Below are 17500 nucleotides of genomic sequence, written 5' to 3'. Positions count from 1 at the left end.
GCACAGGAGAAGGGGGGGGGGGGGGGGAACCTTCCTCACATGATGCTGGACCACGCGCTTTGCCCACGTGCCAACCACCGTGCGAATGTTTGTATATTCTCGTTGTGTCCCCGCGCCTAACCGCTCATGACCATTCGCACGAACTCCTCGTAGTTCACGTTACCCTGTGAGTCCTCTTGGTTTTGGAGGAGCTGTTCAACCTGCAGAACGAGAACGAAAGATGTGGAAATCATTGCAAGCTTAAGATCCGGGGTGGTACTAACCTCATCGTCACCCAGCTTCTCGCCAAGCGTCGTCAGCAGATGCCGCAGTTCGGCCGACGAGATGAAACCGCTCGCATCCTTATCGAAGTGGCGCAAACCCTCGATGAAATCGTCCGCCGTCTCCGCAGTGCGCTGCTTCGAGATGCCCTGGTAGATGGGCAGGAACACCTCGAACGAAACCCGCTCGTCCGGCTTCAGTGCCATGGTGAACTTCTTCACCTCCGATTCCGTCGGATTCTGGCCGAGGGCCCGCAGACATTCGCCGATTTGCTGCTGCTGAATCTTGCCATCACCTCGGTTGTCGAACAGGTTGAACGCCTCCTGGAATTCTTTGGGCAAGAGTGTAGATGGGAGAGAACCATTTTAATTAATCAATTCCACCCTCAACGTAGACTGTTCCTGGCCGGGGAGGAAATAGCCACTTCTTTTCTAAAAAAAAAGAAAAGGCAATGAATGCATAATTGATAAGCGATCGATCAGTTATGGAGTTGTGCGAGACGGGCAAGATCGCGCGCATTGCATGCTTGAAGGCGGTCAGTCTAGTAACAGATCGCAGTGGCCCTTGGGGACCCCATTTTTCAACGCACAGTGCCTGCTATGCTAAACATAGAACATAAAGCAACAGATATTACAATTTAAATAACAAACTTCCACAGATATTCAACAACGTTGTGATCTGATAATATTCAAAATACCCAGTTTGTTCGTTTAGAAGCAATTTGATAACAAATGATACAACATTTTTAGCCACTACAACTCCCTTAAATCCGGTTCCAGTCACAGCTTGCTGTGTGATGCAATGGTCATACGATCGCTTTTTTACGATAGAATTTTTGTATCTTTATATTTTAATTAATTTGCCAACATTTTGCGAATAAGCACAACGTTTTTGAATAATTGAAAGAACGAAACAATTGAGGTATTTGCCACGCTTATCTCAAAAGTTCACAAAAGAAAAACGTTGTCGCAAGAGCATATTGCTTCATACGACGACGAGTGCACAATTCTAGACATCAGCAAAGGAGGGAACTTGAGGCTTTCCAGCTCGATGGAATCAATTTGCTCACTGGGACTGAATTGAACATAACGGGCAATATCGCACGATTGATTGGAAAGTACGGAATCGGTGAACAGAGTACCGTCTCATCCGTCGGCCCAGTGTCCAGTCCATTATTATTGTAGTTCAAAGGAAAGAGCGCCTCACCTTCGACGGAGGTAAAATTGTTTTTCGTTGGCGGATCGTACATATACATGATGGACGTAGGTGGCTGGCTGTGCACTACTGTTTTACTAATAACAACTAACTTTTGCCAAATGTTTAACCTTGCACACTTTTGTACACCTGTAAGCTATATGAAATGGAAAATCAAACCATAAATTACACACAATTCAAAAGCTCTTCACTTCTAACGACTAAATCCAGGTGAGCTACGCTTATCCAGCAAATCGTCATCGCGACAAACAACTTGGGCAAATAGTAACGAGTAAAAACGGCCACCTCGTGGTCACCGGCCACGGGAAATGGGTTGCTGTGGTCGCCAAGAGTAAACAAAACACTTTACTCAACTTCCGCTCCAACAGCTGCCTCAGGGGCTGCAGGGTTTCATCCGCTACAATACTTCGTAACAACGCAGTGTGTCAAAGCTTCACTAAAAAACATTGAGTCACTAGCGACCACCAGTAGCCTCGTTGGAGTGAGTAAAACACCAGCAGTTCGCTCAACTATTTGCCCTCAACTAGGTTAATGCAAAATATCGCATCATCGTCGCGATCGTAGCAACAGTTGCCAAACAACCGAAAGTCGAAAACCGCCGTAGGAGCACCGCGAAACACGCGAGTTTTGCGTCGTTCGCCGGAGCAACAAAACTAAAGATCAGCTGGAGCACACCGTTGCCACTAACTGGGAGATGGGGTGAGTAACTGCTGCTGGCAGCACGCAACGAATAGGTGGGAAGGGGAGAATATAGTATTCGAACCGCAAAAACCGTACGCGCGCACACGGTGCACGTGTCAACGAGAGGATAGCACGATTACAACTGACTCTGAGCACAGGCGGCCACCCAACGAACCGCACCGTGGACCCACGTATCGTGTCTCGTGCACTGAACTGCCCCCCTTTGCCACTACTACTCCAATCCCTTTCCATTTCTCCTTCTGCGCCATCCAGTGCCCAGCCACCCAGCCACCCAGCCCAGTTCAGCCCAGCAGATCTCCCACCCCAGAGAGCTGCTCTGCTGTAGAGGCCAATGCTTGTTCACCGTGGACTGGTGGCTGGCCGGTAGTGCGTACAGCAGTCCCCCCCCCCCCCCCCCCAACGGCTCACCTTCAACACGAGCGGAGCGGATTGCAAGTGAAAGGGAAAGAGAGCATCGCGAAAGAGACAGACGTGCGATCCGCAAGAGAGGACACCATCGTAAACTGCAAAGATAGCGAATGCCCGACTAGCGCCGCGTGATTTCACGTGCCTTTCTTCTGTCGCGAACAATCGCGGGAAAAAGGAACGAAACGACCACGGCGACCATTTGCGACCGAGCGGTTCCGGAGACAATGGTGGTGAGTATGGCCACGGAGAAGCGTCTCGGATGCACTATCACAGATAGTAGGATGGAGGGGTCTCTACAAGGTAAATTCGATAAAGGGAAAATAGTGAAACCAGCCCTGAGAAGTTAACAATTATTTAATCCGCTTTGGCAGCTTCCAGCACGATGGCGGCATGGTTCTTGTCACACATATCTTTTAGCGGATTCGACACCACTGGACGTCATCGCGCGCGCTTGCACGGTTGATCGGATTTCATCTCCAACTCGAGGTGCTCGAGCGTCATGTGTCTTTCCTCTTTCATCATTCGCACGCATGAAAATGGTGCCATGCATCACCAAAAGGGTCGCGTACCGTCCGTCCGTCCAGTCGTGGCAAAAGAAAAAGACCGAAGAACGCAGCAGTCTCCCCGCGGTAAATGACTGGCCAGCCACCGGGGAGAGGATCTCGGTCGCGTGATCGCGGTATGCGTACCGTCGTGATGGTAGTAGCTCGCATGTGGAACGTGTTCATGGTGTTCGGCAACCGAAGAGTCAACTCAAATGTTACCTCCACCCCGGGACCGAGACAAAAAAGTAGCTCGGCCCGAAGGACGCGCACAGGACGGGGGAATCGCGAAATCTAGCGACATAAAAGGCAATGCGTCTGGCTGTATGGCTCACTCGTGTGACAACAATAATGGCGCTGCAGCAACCGCTCCTCTCCACTTTGGCTTCTGCTGCTGCATTTTCGGCTCCTTGCACAGGCAGGAACAGGCTTGGCAAAAGAGATTGGGATGGGGATCTTATTTTGGCGGATCTCCTATCATTTTTATATTGATATTGATGCAATCACATTGATAATGATCCTTTTATACGAAGGATTGTTTAAAGAAAGTGTTGCTCGTGAATATATGATAATCGCGATAAAAAACATTGGCACAGAATTTTGCTTTTAAAATCCATTACTAATCAAGGAAACAAAGAAGGCTGCAGCTGGCTGGTTTTCTGAAAGATCTTCATCAAGCATGCCTTGATGGTACATTTATTGGAAAAATGAATCAACGCAAGAAAACAAATCAAAATAGTATCCATTAATTGAATTTTAGCATTTCATAGCGTTGATCAATATTTTGCAAAAGCTTCTCACATTTAGGTCACACAGGACCATGGATTCAGAGAGGAACAAACCAGCTGCACCAGCGACATGGACCTTTTTGGTAAAACTTCAATAAAGTGCAACAGTGAAGCAAAGACAGGCAAAAAGAGACTTTCATTGGCCGATGGCCGTATAAAATCTGCTAAATAAAGATAAAAGCTATGGAACGGCAACGGAGAAAGAGGCCAGGCCTCACAGGCGCGAGATCGCCGCACCGATGTGAGAGCGAAACCATTTATGGAAGAAATTGAATAATCTTTAATATTCGCTAAAGCCTCGGTTGGTGGAATGGTCACAACTCACACCACTACACACGCTGAAACTGTAGTATGTACGACCACGATCATTGGTGGCAGTGGTGATCGCAAGGTATAGCAAGCCAGACAAGCGAATGGGGACGAGGGTCCGCACCGTCAGCTGTTTGATGTAAATGCAGATGGTACTTACAATAGGCCCAGAAGTGTGAAAAACAGCTCGACACTTGAAAGTTTTACCAGTATGGTTTGGAAAAATGAGCGAAAAGAAATCCAAGCAACTTTATCAAAGTAAGCCCACTGAAAGTAACACTTTAAATTGTCTACTACCTCTAACCGTAAACCTCTAAAGCCAGAAGCAACACTGACAAATTGCCGGTTCGTTCATTTTTTAAATGATATATTGCTCAGCATTCGCTTGTATTCGTCAGCTTCAATTCAATTTGGTAGCTCCGGCGGGTAGTACGGGCGTCGTGATTCATACATTTTTGGGCCGCCAAGTATCATTTGTGATCCTCTGAATATGCAGCGGTGGTGGACGTTACTGGCTCTACAGCCTAGTAGCCGATTCCCCGGCAGCCTCCGGCGGCTACAGCAACAACCTTCAACCGTGACGGTAGGACGGTGGTCATGGAAACGACGGGTTGCTGCTGCCGTGTTTTGTTTTCCTTTTAAGGAGTAGCGTCGCCTCCAATGAGTCGACCTCGTTTCGAGAAGTAAACGTGCAGAACAAGTAAAACAAAAAAGCATCCTCTGTCTTATGTATCATATGCAACAGGCATGAACGAAGGGATATACATAATGTACAACCAGTTCATGCTGGCAGGGGGCGATTGGAAGGAAAACGGATGTTGACTAACCCATCGAGAGACTGAGTCTGACGTCACAGATGATACACGGAATTGCAGCGATCTATTGGTAGTCAGGATTATTTCGCTAATCATCGGTATTTATAACAGCTAGACGCGGGTTTCTTTTTGTTGTGCACAAATTGAAACGACCCACATTCAAAGTCGCGACACACCTTGAATGACTCATCTGGATACTGGCATAATTCTTATCATTTCACCGCATGCGGACTGAGATAAGGGACAACAAAGTAGTGCAAACGTGTCACGGTAAATTCAAACAGGCGAAGGAATGCAGACCGAAATCAATCATAGCGGATACCAATCACTTAAAAAATGTTGATCAAATTTAGCACAACTGCAGTTGTTGTTCCATTTATAAATGATTAACCGAAGCGGGGCAGCGAATTTCACTTCTGTTATACAAAATAACCAAAGACACGATGTAAGCGTGGGAGGCCGCGGCAATTTTTAGATGTTTCATAAATCCATTTACACCTTGAACCCACGCATTCATGAAGCAGGTAGGAGATAGGCTCATCGCTTCCTGCACCAAAGTACCGTTCCAATGAGGTGTGTCGTTTGGTAGGGATCGCTTATTCATCATGCTTCTTGCCTTCTTCTTTCTTCGCTGCGCCACCGGTCAACCGAGTGATCATCTCCAGGAGTGACGTCACCGTTGTGGAATGTCTGTAGCGGAACGCGACCGAGCGACGCCCAATGCAGGAAAGTTCGGAGTCCGGAGTCTCGAGCACAAGATTGGCCCCCCCGTTGAGCTTATCCAGAATAGCAAGGAAACCTAATTTCTACTTACCAGCGAGCTGATCTTCGGTTAAATTCGTCTGCACCACGGAAGACAAAGAAAGACAAACAAAACATCAATTCGATGTAAGCGTTCGATTGAAGGGAAAGCCGAGCTCGGTGTCTTCTTTCGCACTTACCATTTTGCAGGTTTGGCGTTGGGGCAGCGATGTGGAGAAACTATTGGAACTAATTTCGTCGATAACTAGGCAAATTCAGAAATTCCGGAGCGAAACGAAAACTGGACAACGGGCCTTGAATATATCTCGTTGAGAAGTCATCTAACCTCAAAACCGAGACCAAAACAGTTTGCTGCTTGACGGATAAACGAAGGAGCTCCTATCGTTTTTATCGTTTCCATGATCATTATCGTTTCTATCGTTTCTCACTCGCGCGTGGAGTGCTCGAAATAAGTTGGAAAACAGTTAATTCGAGCAGCTTTGTCGAGCACCTCCGCTCCAACGGTGGTGAACCACTCAGGCCAGGACCAGCAGAACGGCCTACGACGAAGTACCCTGTTGACAGACTTTTTGTCAAGCAGTCGATTTTTTTTCTTTCGAGTACATGCTATCTCTTTCACTCCTACGGTTTGTTTTGATGCTGTCTCACCATTCACTCGATCGCTCACGAGCGCTGCGTGTTCGGATACGGCCCCGTGCGCGTGTGTTTGTGTAAGGGCACGGCGAACGAAAGAGGAAGGTGAAAATTTCTGCTAAGGCCTGGATCCAACATGGCGTCAGTTGAAAACGACGCGCAAGAGGCAGGATGTGCTGCGATCGTGCATCCGAAAATTTAGAAGAAAAAAGCTAGTTTTGCTGTGAATTTGTATCATTCGTTTGTGCTACGGAGCATCTAAACCCGTGGACATTGTTTGTGGGCATGCGCGACAACGGAAAATGGTAAGAAATTGAAAATATTTTGTTGATCAAATCTGATCATGATCAATCATGTTGTCTTTTTTCGGCAGCATCCTGGCATCAATCAGCGTCGGACAGGCAGCGAAGCAGAGGAGTGTTGTGCGAAGTGTTGTGTTTTGTGATGTGTTTTGCGAGGCAGAGTGTCCGATTCAAAGGTGAAAATAAAGTTGGTGAAAATGAAATTATGCTTTTGCGTGCTTCATATTGATCCGAAATATCTTAGGGGGCGGGGCAACTGGGCACAGGGGTACGGTAGGATGACACACACACCATCGCAAAAATGCGTGGAAAATGGCACCAATACATGCGCAAAAGCCCTGTAAACAGCAGCAAGATTTCTACCCTGTTAGCGCCCTGTTAGCGCCCTGTTAGTCTCTTAACAGGGCAATTTGAGTGGCGGTGAGCGATTTCTGTCACACGGGTACCTAAAGGTAACAGGTGCTGCTGTTGCTACCGGTACCGAATCTGCCACCGGATCTGCAGCTCCTATCACAGCACCACTCGTGCAGAGGCATGTAGTGGTAGCTGGAGCCAGACCGCTTGCGCCACCTCCTACTAACGGAGCCAACGGAGCATCGGGAGCAACAGCACCTGCGCTACATCAACCAGCAGTACCCAACAGGGGACGGCCAGCCGATGGTCATGGCAACGTATTCGGCGCACCGCAGGCACCTCTTCATGGTTCATGGTGAACAAGGGGACCCGCTGGAGTGTGACAAGTGCGGGTTGCGCGTGGAATCGCGCTTACGATGGCGATATCCTGCGTACAGCTGTGCATGATCTGAAGGGTGCGGAAAAAGAGAAGAAGCAGGCCGGCAAGAAGGACCAAGAACAGCGGTCATCAAGAAACCACGAAGGATGTGAACGATATAAAGAATCAAAACGAGGAGGAAGAAGAGGAGCAACAGCATCCTTATCATAACGAGCTGGAAGAACCGCCGCAACCAGAGGAGTTGGATATGGATGCAGAATTCAATTTGGCTGGTGATAAGGACCGGCAAGGAGACGATATTGGAAACAGGAACAGGAAAATCTCTTCGATATTGAAAGGATGACACATGATGCTGACGAAACAACGAATCCAGCTTAAAGTGGCCATCGATCCAGCAACCGTTGAACGAGTTATTACTGCAACGTGTTATGTTTTCCACGTTGTAACCTCGTATTTCCATGATTAATTTTGTACTCCGTATTATACTTCTATGTTAAACTTGTAGTCATTGAACTCATGCCAAGGAATTCTCAGTAAAGAACTAGCCATCAGCTAATACATTTTACTCGTTTATTGATATTTCCAGCCACATCCGAATCGATGTTCCATTTACCAGCCGCTGATTTTGATCCCAAATAGTGATAGCCCCGAAAAGGTAATGCGGTTTATCGAAGTGACAAGGAATTTCAGTCATGGGAGGAGAATGGAGCCAATTCTTCGGACGAACAAGAGCCCGATGGAACGGAAAAGTTGGCCGATGAACCAGAACCGCACGTGCCTCATGACAAGAATCTAGCCGGGAATGAAAAGAAGGATGACTCGCAGGACCGAAAGACGACGAACACCGTGAAGCGCACGACAAACGAACGGAAAAGGATCGGGTCGAGCGATCAGGTGGCCAACGGTAAGCCGGAAGCCCAGGATGTGGTAAAGAAGGCACAGATAACGGTTCACGAACTGCGCGTGGAGCTGTTGGCGCTAGGCAATCGCGATCAGGAGCACATGACCAAGTGCAAGGAGCTGGAGAAACGCATCGAAACGGCCGAATCGGAGACTGCTTCGGCGTGTGTTGATCTGCGGTTGGCTCTGCAACAGATAGTCGATCTGCAGCAAGCGATGGAGGAAGAGCGTTGGCTGAAGAAGCTGCGCCTGATCGTCAAAAATCATTCTGCTAAGCATAAAGAGGTGCGACACAAATCAGGCGAGGGGCGCGAGCGATTGAAGGAAGCGATCTGGCGTGAACAGGCAGCACGTTGGCGAGCGTGTCCATGGATTAAGCGCTGGTGAGGCTATAAACGGAATCTAATTAGCATAGTTCCTGCGGGTGCTAAGGACGTGCTGGACCCGAGGATTGAAGATTAAAAGAATATATTAACTGAGAGGACTGTGGAAAACAATGAACAATTAAGTTTGTGATGTATCAGTTCAGTTCAGAATATACCGTTAAAACAACAAATTTGGATTAATATTAATTTTAAAGCCATACCGATGATCACACACCAAAGACGACCACATTTCGCTACATTCTTTCTGCACTTTCTTCAATAAACCAGTTTTCTTCGATGAATTGTCCAACTCGTTGTCGGTCGAACTTCGTCGCGGGGTCGGGTAAATTGAGGGGGGAATTCGGTAATTTGTGGCCCAAAAGAGGCATATTTTTGTCGATTTTTCGGGAAGAAACCATTCGACTTATTCCTCTCAAGTGAATGGCATATTAAAGAACAACTTTTGAAAAATATTTGGTTTTATTTTGGGGAAGATTAAATAAAAAATTTCATCCATGGCATCAAATTTAGGCAGTCGTGTCTTCGAAAAGATTCTTTTTCCGGTGCCCATCGTAGCTGCGTGATGGATTCTCAGAAAAATACAAATCTATACTCGTTTGAAAGATTATAAGTTTATCTAGGTAGCCCCGGAGAGTTTTTGTTGAATTTCCTATTTTTCAATTTTTGGCAGATTTTTGAAGTTCAAAATGTGATGCTTTTTGCGATTCTGCCTAAGAACACGATTTTTAAAGACTTGTTTAAAAAAAAGTATCCACAATTTTAATGAAATTTCAACGGGGTTACCTGGCAAAAACTGCACAAATTATGAGTTAAAAATTTCAAATTGATCGGCCCAGTAGTTTTTAAGGTACGATGGACACCGACTTTGAAACCGTTGGTTTTGAGAAACGCTCTTCAAAGAAGCGAGTTGCATGGAGCCTTGTATGAAACGCGGATTTTCAAAAATCTGTATCTTTGGCAGTTTTTCCTCGATTGATCCAAAACTTTTACACAATACTCTTGAAAGGATCGGCATTCAGGGGAAAATGTTAAAATCATGTGTCACAAATAAAAATTAAATACCGCAGCCCACCCTTAAAGACCCACATGTTGGTTTGCGTTGCCCCGAAACACAGCTTCTGTTGATCAGTCCTGGCCATTTCCGGTCAATCGCCAGGCTTGAAACCCATGGCCAATGGCTTGAAGGAACAAATCACATCCGGCTAGCTCATCGTTTCCTATCTTTTATCAGCTTTGCTTCGATTTTATCGATTGTTTTGAAAAGGTGATAATTGGCGCCAAAATCGAACGAATCGGTTATTGTCTCAATGAGCGCCGCATGAGCGCCTTGTTCTATTTCCCCCCCCCCCCCCCCGGCCTTGTTCTATTACCTGTTGTAATGAGATCCTGTGAGATAATGAGATGACGTGGTGAGAGTCCCCCTCTCCCACGAGCGAGCACCTCATTACGTAAATTGACTGTTACTAGACGATTTGCGCTAGACGTGGACAGTCGATATTGGAGTTTTGGAAAGTTTGGTTTTTGAAAGGAGTAGTTCGTTAGTGAAGTTTCCGACCAGGACCATGGGTAAGTAAAAGTAAAACTGCCTTTGCGCCGTTCTCTTAGCGTGAGTCGCGCCAAAATTCTGCCGCGTGAGTGGGTTGGCGGGAAAATAGCACCTCTTTCTCCGGAAGCGTTCCGTGCTTGGTGGCTAATCCGTGGCAACACCATATCGCGGGGACGCTTAGCGTATGTAGCAATCAGCATAATTCTGCAAATCTGCAGCGTTCTGTGTGTTCGTTTTAACGCGCTTCGTTGATCCGTAAACGCAACACACGTAAAAGGGGACCGACGAGTGTATTGCTGCACCACTAGCGCATTCGTTCCTCTTATCACGATTGGCAACATTTACCAAAAAAATCCAGCCACTCAGCAACATTACCTTCCCGCCGAATGGACGACATACGCAGACGATGTCCTGCAGAATACGATCCACGGCTTCCAGCGCAAACCCTTTACTCATCGAGAGTTGTCTCTCGCATAACGATCGCCACCTGCGACTGTACGGGGATGCTGCAAATGGAGTTGTCGGTGTTATTTTCTATTATTACCAGAAAGTGCTGCTTTGAATTTTTGAATCCTTTATTGTGTGGAACTTATAAGGCACACCATCTCTGTAACTTTAGCATAATGATTTTCGTTTGCCTCGAATTTGCCTTTCTTCATTGATTTCAGCTCGTTGTCAAGAGTCATCAGATCTCTCTTATCCGAGTAATATAGCAAAAGCGGTTTTTTAATCGCATTTCACTCTAGGGGAGTATTGCCTGCTTTAAATCCTATTTTTTACGAATAACGCGCACTACACAATAATATTCGCCTCTCCCTTGAATATCGGCAAATAATTGTAAAATGTGATCCACTTGTCTACGATTCTGCTCCCCTTTGAACAGAAGGCCGATATTTGACCCACGCGCGGGACCTTCGACTTTAGCACAAGTCGCGTTCCCATGGTGTCGATGGGCTCGCCGGCCACACCACAGATGGCTTGTTAGAAACTTCCTGAGCGCTTCCTTTGATCCAATACCGTGGTCCTTGGCTGGCCGATACGGTCGTAAACTAATAGCTAAGTTCAGATATGATCCTAAACAAACAGTTTCCAGTGGTCATGTAATGTAATGTTTTATTCTTGGTTTGAGATGGTGACGGCTGTGCAATCTCTAGCTTCGTTGGCAGGAACGATAACATATCGTCCCGTTCTCAACAATATGTGATGGTGCTAAACTACTACTAAATGAGTATAGATATAAGTAAGGCCATGTAAAAGATGAAGTGATCAGTTTTTTTACATTTCAGTTTGTTAAATGTTCAATTTTCACTGTTATTCTCATAGGCGAGCATAGCTGGGATTATTCGACCGTATTCCCGATTTCCTCGGTTCACATGCTGAACCAGGTAAATGAGCTAGCCAGAGACGGACAATGGCGCTCTGGTGCGGTCAGGTATCTGTTGACCAAAGATGGCTTAAGCAAGAACCGGCGAAAGAAGCCTGCGCTACGAATCGCGCACCTCATCTACGGATGGGGCGTGCTGGGCGAATGTACTTGGACGGGACGGGCGCACTTGTCCACGCGCAGACCCGGATTGCAGCTGATGATTTTCATTAATAAGTTGTACACAGTTGTTGTAACGAAAAAGCTGCAACCTGGCTTTGACAGCAACGAGATGGCCGATGTTCTTTCTAGCTTGTGTATGGAGGCTAACAGGAAAATGCGATCATTGCGGGGAAATGGTAAGTCATACAAGCATGTTTTTTAATTTAAATGTTTCGAGGTTTACTTAATTGGCGAACCTTAATTTTGCCACCAGCAAATGTCCACCAGCACGCACACCCGAAGTGAGGCGATTATCGAAGAAAATATTCCGGAGCTAGAGCGTAACTATTGCGTATTTACCTTGAATACTCTATAATTGAGGATATATCTATAATACACTAATTATAATTGATACTACAAACTAAAAAAAACTTACAATAGCACAAATAGATGACGCCAATCCAACACCTCTATCCGCAGGAGGTAAAAAACTTTAATAAATGATCTAACATAAGTCTCTGATCTGATCTGATCCGACGAAGCAAAGTGCACTGCAGGCGAAACGCATTCCATCCTGGCGTCCGGCAGAACGGGGCTGCTCCGGGTAAACAAGTGCCCCCTGCGTCACCAGCGAACTACTCCGTCCACTCCGCCCAGAACTGAAACGAGCGGTAGGACTGCTTAGGACAACACGGGCTCCTACCGAGCTGCGAGCCTGGCTCCATGCATACGGCCTTGGCTAGCTGGCCGGACGTAGTCAAAAACCACGCATCCCGTTGGTTGCCACAGTCCAACGTAAAGCGTAGCATTTGCATCGTCGTGGTGGAAAAATGTAGCGGGGGCACCAGGTGCTCGGGGGTGTGTTCCGTTTTAACGGAAAATGTAAAAAACGCATGTCGAAAAGACGGTAGGTTGAAATTATTTGAAATATAAAATCAATCGTGCTTCAAATGCAACCCGGTTTCAGCGCGACCTTTATTCGCGCTCATCTACAGTGATGATCGATGAAATATGAGCACGGTGAAAATTCTTGGTGTGTTTTTGTGCAGAACGGAATTTATTTTTACTTCCCTTCCGATTAGGGGCCCATTTCCAGCGTGCCTGCGGTAATTCGGGAAAAAATTACGCGGTTCTTATGTGGAGGGAGTTCTCGGAAGGCTCGGAATCAGAATCTGGAGCGGCATTTCTTGCGGTAAATACGCGCGTATTGATCTGTGCGCCACGGAGAGCTGAGAAAAGTTGCTCGCGACAAGTGCTTCAACGTAAGGCGGAGGATATGATTACCCATTTTCACCCACGATCCTGTGCTTCATCGGGGATGAACCCAGCGGCAGGAACCGCATTCCGATCCCGCAGTGTTACATAAAAGAGGGCGGGTTTTCTGGCGAGAGCAAACACCGTTTTCTGGGAACTCGTCAAGTGCGCCGTATGTTTTTGGCCTGCTGGGAATGTTTGGTTTTGCAGCGAAAGGGGAAGGGGGGGGGGGGGGGGTAACCAGTGTATCGTGGGACCGCTCTATCCAATTAGTTACTCCTGAGGAAAATCGATAATCGGTGCAACAATTTTTTGTTACTAGAACAGCTTACATCAATCATGCCGCCCTTTTACACAAAGTTCATCGATGGATCGAGTTAATCGCGGAACGAGGGGGGAAAGCGGAAGCCAAAACCCCGGAATTCGCCGTGAGGTGTGGGGTGCGATTGTCGTGATTGTCTTCTGGTGCCAAACAGACTGCGAACAGCTGATTGATCATAATAATAAGCGTTAGAAGGCAGCTGGCGGAAGGGTGCACGGGGTGGCTGTTAGGGCAGGTGCGCCCGGGGGGGGAGGGTGTCTTTTTCACGCGAAACATGAGGGTGGACATGTTTTCGGTTGGCAAAATTGCGTTCGAGAGTTGTGTTCGAGTGTTTGTGATCGTGACTAGAGATGATTGTTGCTTAAAATCATCCTTATCCGCGGGTTCAGAGCGAGCGGGCGAGTTTTCTTCCGCGGTTCCCAGTGTAAAAGTGCCAGGTGTATGTAGTGGTATGTTCGATTCGTCGCCTCCCTTGGCGTGTCGGTATTTCCCCATGAGATTCCGGAAGCTACAGGACAACAGCAACACAGTAATCGCAGTACAGGAGGCCATCAACGTAGGCTTGGGGAGTGATTTGAACCCCGCTTATGTTCGCAAAAGACACAAAAGCCAGATACCCGTCCGGTGGAGAGTATGTTCCTGTAGGTTTGTCCGTTCAATATGGTCCTAATTCAATCCATTTTTCTCAGTCCGAGGTAGAACACAATCGTGGTTGGTTGCAGAGGACGGGAATTTCGATGAGGACGCGGGGTATCGTGGAGTACAGGAAGCAATTAGACAGCGTGCTTAGCAGTGATTGTTGCGCAAACAAAAGCGTCGATCGTATGAAGTCGACTGCAGGTCCAAGATAAAACGTTACTGGCGCTAAATCGCACTGGTTTTGCTCTGGAAGTTAAAGAGTTTATCGCGACAAACAAAGAACTCGTTAGTACGCGATGGCACCAGAAACCGATAGTATCCGCTCGTGTTAGCATGGACAATTCTGGAGAACCACTCCAGATCGGTCGCTTTAAACAATTGAGCCCACGACGAGGGCGAGTAAATTGCAGCAGAGAAGCCTGCATCGGAATTGAGAGAAGGTGAAGGGTGGCGCTCACTGATGCCCCATCCCGATGCCTCCCTCTTCCCTGAACCCCCGGGGGGGGGGGGGGGGGGGGGGGGGGTGGACAGTGCGTGGTGATTGGCGTTCGCAGTTGTGTGTGTGCATCCATTGACCGGCCTCGCGCGCGCGACAAACAAAGAACCGTGCGGTGTTTTCGAACAACGCACCGCGGAGCACTCGCTGGTGTCTGCTCTCCTTTCCCGATTCACTTCGTCACATCCATTCCCCCATTGTAGTAGTAACCCTGTTCGCTGTTGTTGCACCTTGTGCGACGGTTTTCCTGTCTCGTTTTCCAGCATCATCTAGCAACTGCTGCACGTTCGTGAACTATCGAATATCGGGCTCGGACGACGGGGGAACTGCTGCTTACGAAGCGACGGGAATCGGATGCGCACACCCATCATCGATGAGCGACTACGAGCGAAAGGAATCGTCGGTGGTGGTCTCTAGTGTTTTCCATAGCCAGTGAGAAAGAGACAGCGTGTTGGGGGCGGACGAATAAGTGCGCGGCTTCAGTTACGTTATCCTATCCGAGTCTCCGAACAACGAGTGGTTCTGGCAGCAACAGGACCCTTGGCAACCGAGCAAGATGACGGCTCGCAACGGGGAGCGCGAGAAGGGGCCGGGCAAGGAGCAGAATGAAAAAATGAACCAGAGCCAACTAGCCCGGAACCGATTCGAGGTAAGAAGAAGGTCTGCACCACCGGTGGTTCACCAAACCGTTTTAATTTATTAATTCATAACGGTGACACTATGGCTTTCGCTTTAGAATAATTATCAAAGCAATTCGTGACGACAAGTCTCCACTGAAACGGCCAACGAGGGGAGTTGATGAGATTATTGTTGATGGCAAACAGTATGCAACGAGGAAAAGACGGTCTAAACTTGAATCATTAAAGTTCACATTGGTTTGAAACGATGAGAAGATAGCAGGACAGTTAAGTTGCTTCCAGACGGTAAACGAATGCATCGCGAAAGATTTTGCTCAGACTGAGCAAAAACTTTCGCGAAAGCGTGTGTTCTTCGACAGACCTCCGCCAGAGGGCTTTTTTTATATGAAATGACAGCTTTGACAGCAGTGTTCGTTCTTTCGCGATGCATTCGCTCCCTACACGGGCATCCATGCTATCGCGATCAAACTTTCGCGCACTTGTATGGGGATGACGTTTATTCGTTTCGTCGTCGCGATACTTTCGCGATACTTTCGTGCTCGTTTAGACGCAATCTTAGAGTATATCACTAGCGAGGGGACGGAAAACCAAAGATTGGGGTTTAGTGCGTGAAAGCTTCACAATGTTTCAATTGATCATCGTTAATAATACGATTTTGTTTTAACATTCCAGGTTGGAATGTAGGTCTGTTCAGTTTACAGTCTTCATCCCAGGTGCTAACACTAAAGATGTGTGTTTACTGCGTTCCAGATCCGTTATATTTCATAAATAATATCGACTCTCTCGGATGGGGAGAAAGATTTCTTGCATCGAACGAGCAGATCTCGCTACAGACTCATCCCCTAGCTCCCTGAAGCTCAGAAGAGGCAATGCGCAGTACCAGAATGTAAACAAAATCTGGGGATACGCTGGGCAAGATAAGGTGTCCCGCACCCCATATACTCCGTGTGCCCAATTCCTGTAGGGAGGGGTGAGGAGCGATAGGACAGCGAAGCACAGAAAGGAGGACGATTGGGAAGAAGGGTGGGGGTTAAGAATTTAGGTCAAGTAAGTTCTGTCCATTCCTGCCTGTACCTTACACTTTTCAAACTGACTAGAGCACCCTGGAGTTGGAGAGAGAACCTGTGAAAAGTTGTTGGGATGGGTTTGGATGGGTTGGATGTTGAGACAGCATTTCCTTTCTTGTGCCTTAATTTGCGCTGGAGTCATGAAAAGTCAAAAAACACTGAAAAAGAGTAAAGTAAAACGTTTTGCTGGTATGTGTTAGATGTAGAGACGTTATCAGCAGGCATTCCCAATGCCATCGCGACGTCGAACGATTTGCGCACACGTCTAGACAACGGGGAACAAAGGGAGCGCTCGGCATGATTAGACATTTGTTGTAGACAATTCAAGGATACAGCAGGTGCAGAGGGGTGGGAAATTTCTACAGTTTCTTTTCCATTACTGTCTCCGGCCAAAGATGCTCTACACCGTTAGAAGAGTAGGAAAAGGACTATGGGCTACCAATATATCCAGGAAACGATCCTGACACACCTAAAACCAATCATCTTGGTGTGTCGCGCAGATGATGCTTTAACCACCACCGTCATCATGAGCCAAAAGGACAGCGCACACACTCAGAGGCATATCGGAAGCGAGGAGGATGGGAAAGGATGTGTCTGAGAGTCTGTCTGGTCTTTGCTGACCAACCCTTTCGGCGCTCGGTACTACCACGCCCGGTTCCCTTGCCCAATGCACTGTCGCTGTCGGTCGCTCGTACTCAGTAACCGACTGCTATGGCCGTGGCTGGTGTGTCTGGGATAATGTTTTACCTTCCCATCCTTAACCGTGGTCCGCGCCGGACGGACGGTGGTCGTGCCTTTTTTTTTTGCATCTTCTCACTGTTGCTGACACACCGATGCTGACGTGGCCAGCACATAGCACACCACAGGCGCGGCGACGATGGTGGAGAATCAGGGGTTTTGATTCGTGTTCGGCTTCTGCATTCGGCTCTTTGTGTACAAAACGTGCGCTCTCGTCCATGGAGCCACTACGATTCGCACTTTCGTTCGTTGTCGGCGGCGACGTCGACGGCGTCTCGTTGGTGTAGCAGATTTTGTGGTCTCGGTGTGCTCGCGTCTCGTCCTCTGGCAAGTCCTGGGTATGGCACCCAGCCCCCCCCCCCCCCCCCCCGGGGGGGGGGGGGGGGGGTAGGAAAGGTATCCACTGCCATCCGTATCTTTCCCGTACGCCACCAGTTACTTCTGGCCCACCCTTGCTGCCCCTTAGGGAGGTTTCCACTCGGCGACGCGCGTCGCGACGACGTTATTCGTCGAAGGGTT

General features: G+C 47.8%; 3 protein-coding genes and 1 long non-coding RNA gene across 8 annotated transcripts in view; 3 read left to right on the top strand and 1 right to left on the bottom strand.

Moving 5' to 3' along the window:
• The window catches only part of LOC126569511 (myosin-2 essential light chain), a 6864-nt gene extending 718 nt beyond the window's left edge, over positions 1–6146 (bottom strand). The window contains exons 1-4 of one of the 2 annotated variants that reach the window (XM_050226661.1): positions 5982–6146; positions 5855–5882; positions 264–592; positions 1–200 (exon numbers count right to left, since the gene is read on the bottom strand). The exon at positions 1–200 is cut by the window's left edge and continues 718 nt beyond it. In XM_050226661.1, coding sequence (XP_050082618.1) covers positions 117–200; positions 264–592; positions 5855–5882; positions 5982–5984 — 444 coding nt within the window. In that variant the 5' untranslated portion in view covers positions 5985–6146 and the 3' untranslated portion in view covers positions 1–116. Of the gene's footprint in view, positions 201–263; positions 593–1467; positions 1613–2239; positions 2303–5854; positions 5883–5981 lie in introns of those variants that run through there. The other variant, XM_050226659.1, reaches the window with a different exon arrangement.
• A 238-nt stretch (positions 6147–6384) lies between these two features.
• On the top strand, positions 6385–6940 carry LOC126569736 (uncharacterized). Its single transcript, XR_007607813.1, has 2 exons — positions 6385–6740; positions 6809–6940. It is a non-coding gene; the product is annotated as an uncharacterized LOC126569736 (long non-coding RNA).
• Positions 6941–12877: 5937 nt separating this feature from the next.
• The window catches only part of LOC126573069 (F-box/LRR-repeat protein 20), a 10288-nt gene continuing 5665 nt past the window's right edge, over positions 12878–17500 (top strand). Inside the window, exons 1-2 of one of the 4 annotated variants that reach the window (XM_050232885.1) lie at positions 12878–12933; positions 14802–15187. In XM_050232885.1, the coding sequence (XP_050088842.1) occupies positions 15095–15187 (93 nt within the window). In that variant the 5' untranslated portion in view covers positions 12878–12933; positions 14802–15094. Of the gene's footprint in view, positions 13090–14579; positions 15188–17500 lie in introns of those variants that run through there. The other 3 variants (XM_050232882.1, XM_050232883.1, XM_050232884.1) reach the window with 3 other exon arrangements.
• On the top strand, positions 13679–14534 carry LOC126573071 (uncharacterized). Its single transcript, XM_050232886.1, has 2 exons — positions 13679–14034; positions 14093–14534. The coding sequence occupies exons 1-2, from the start codon at positions 13690–13692 to the stop codon at positions 14252–14254; spliced, it is 507 nt and encodes a 168-aa protein (XP_050088843.1). The 5' UTR covers positions 13679–13689; the 3' UTR covers positions 14255–14534.

The sequence above is a fragment of the Anopheles aquasalis genome, chromosome 2, assembly GCF_943734665.1.
Source record: "Anopheles aquasalis chromosome 2, idAnoAquaMG_Q_19, whole genome shotgun sequence".
NCBI classification, from domain to species: Eukaryota; Metazoa; Arthropoda; class Insecta; order Diptera; family Culicidae; genus Anopheles; species Anopheles aquasalis.
This window is presented reverse-complemented; position numbering and strand designations above follow the sequence as displayed.

Bases quoted from the DNA above. Each gene is read 5' to 3' on its own strand.
- LOC126573071 (XM_050232886.1), top strand. From the start codon at position 13,690: ATGTTTTCGGTTGGCAAAATTGCGTTCGAGAGTTGTGTTCGAGTGTTT. The intron at 14,035-14,092 runs GTATGTTCCTGT...CATTTTTCTCAG, and splicing joins AGATACCCGTCCGGTGGAGA to TCCGAGGTAGAACACAATCG.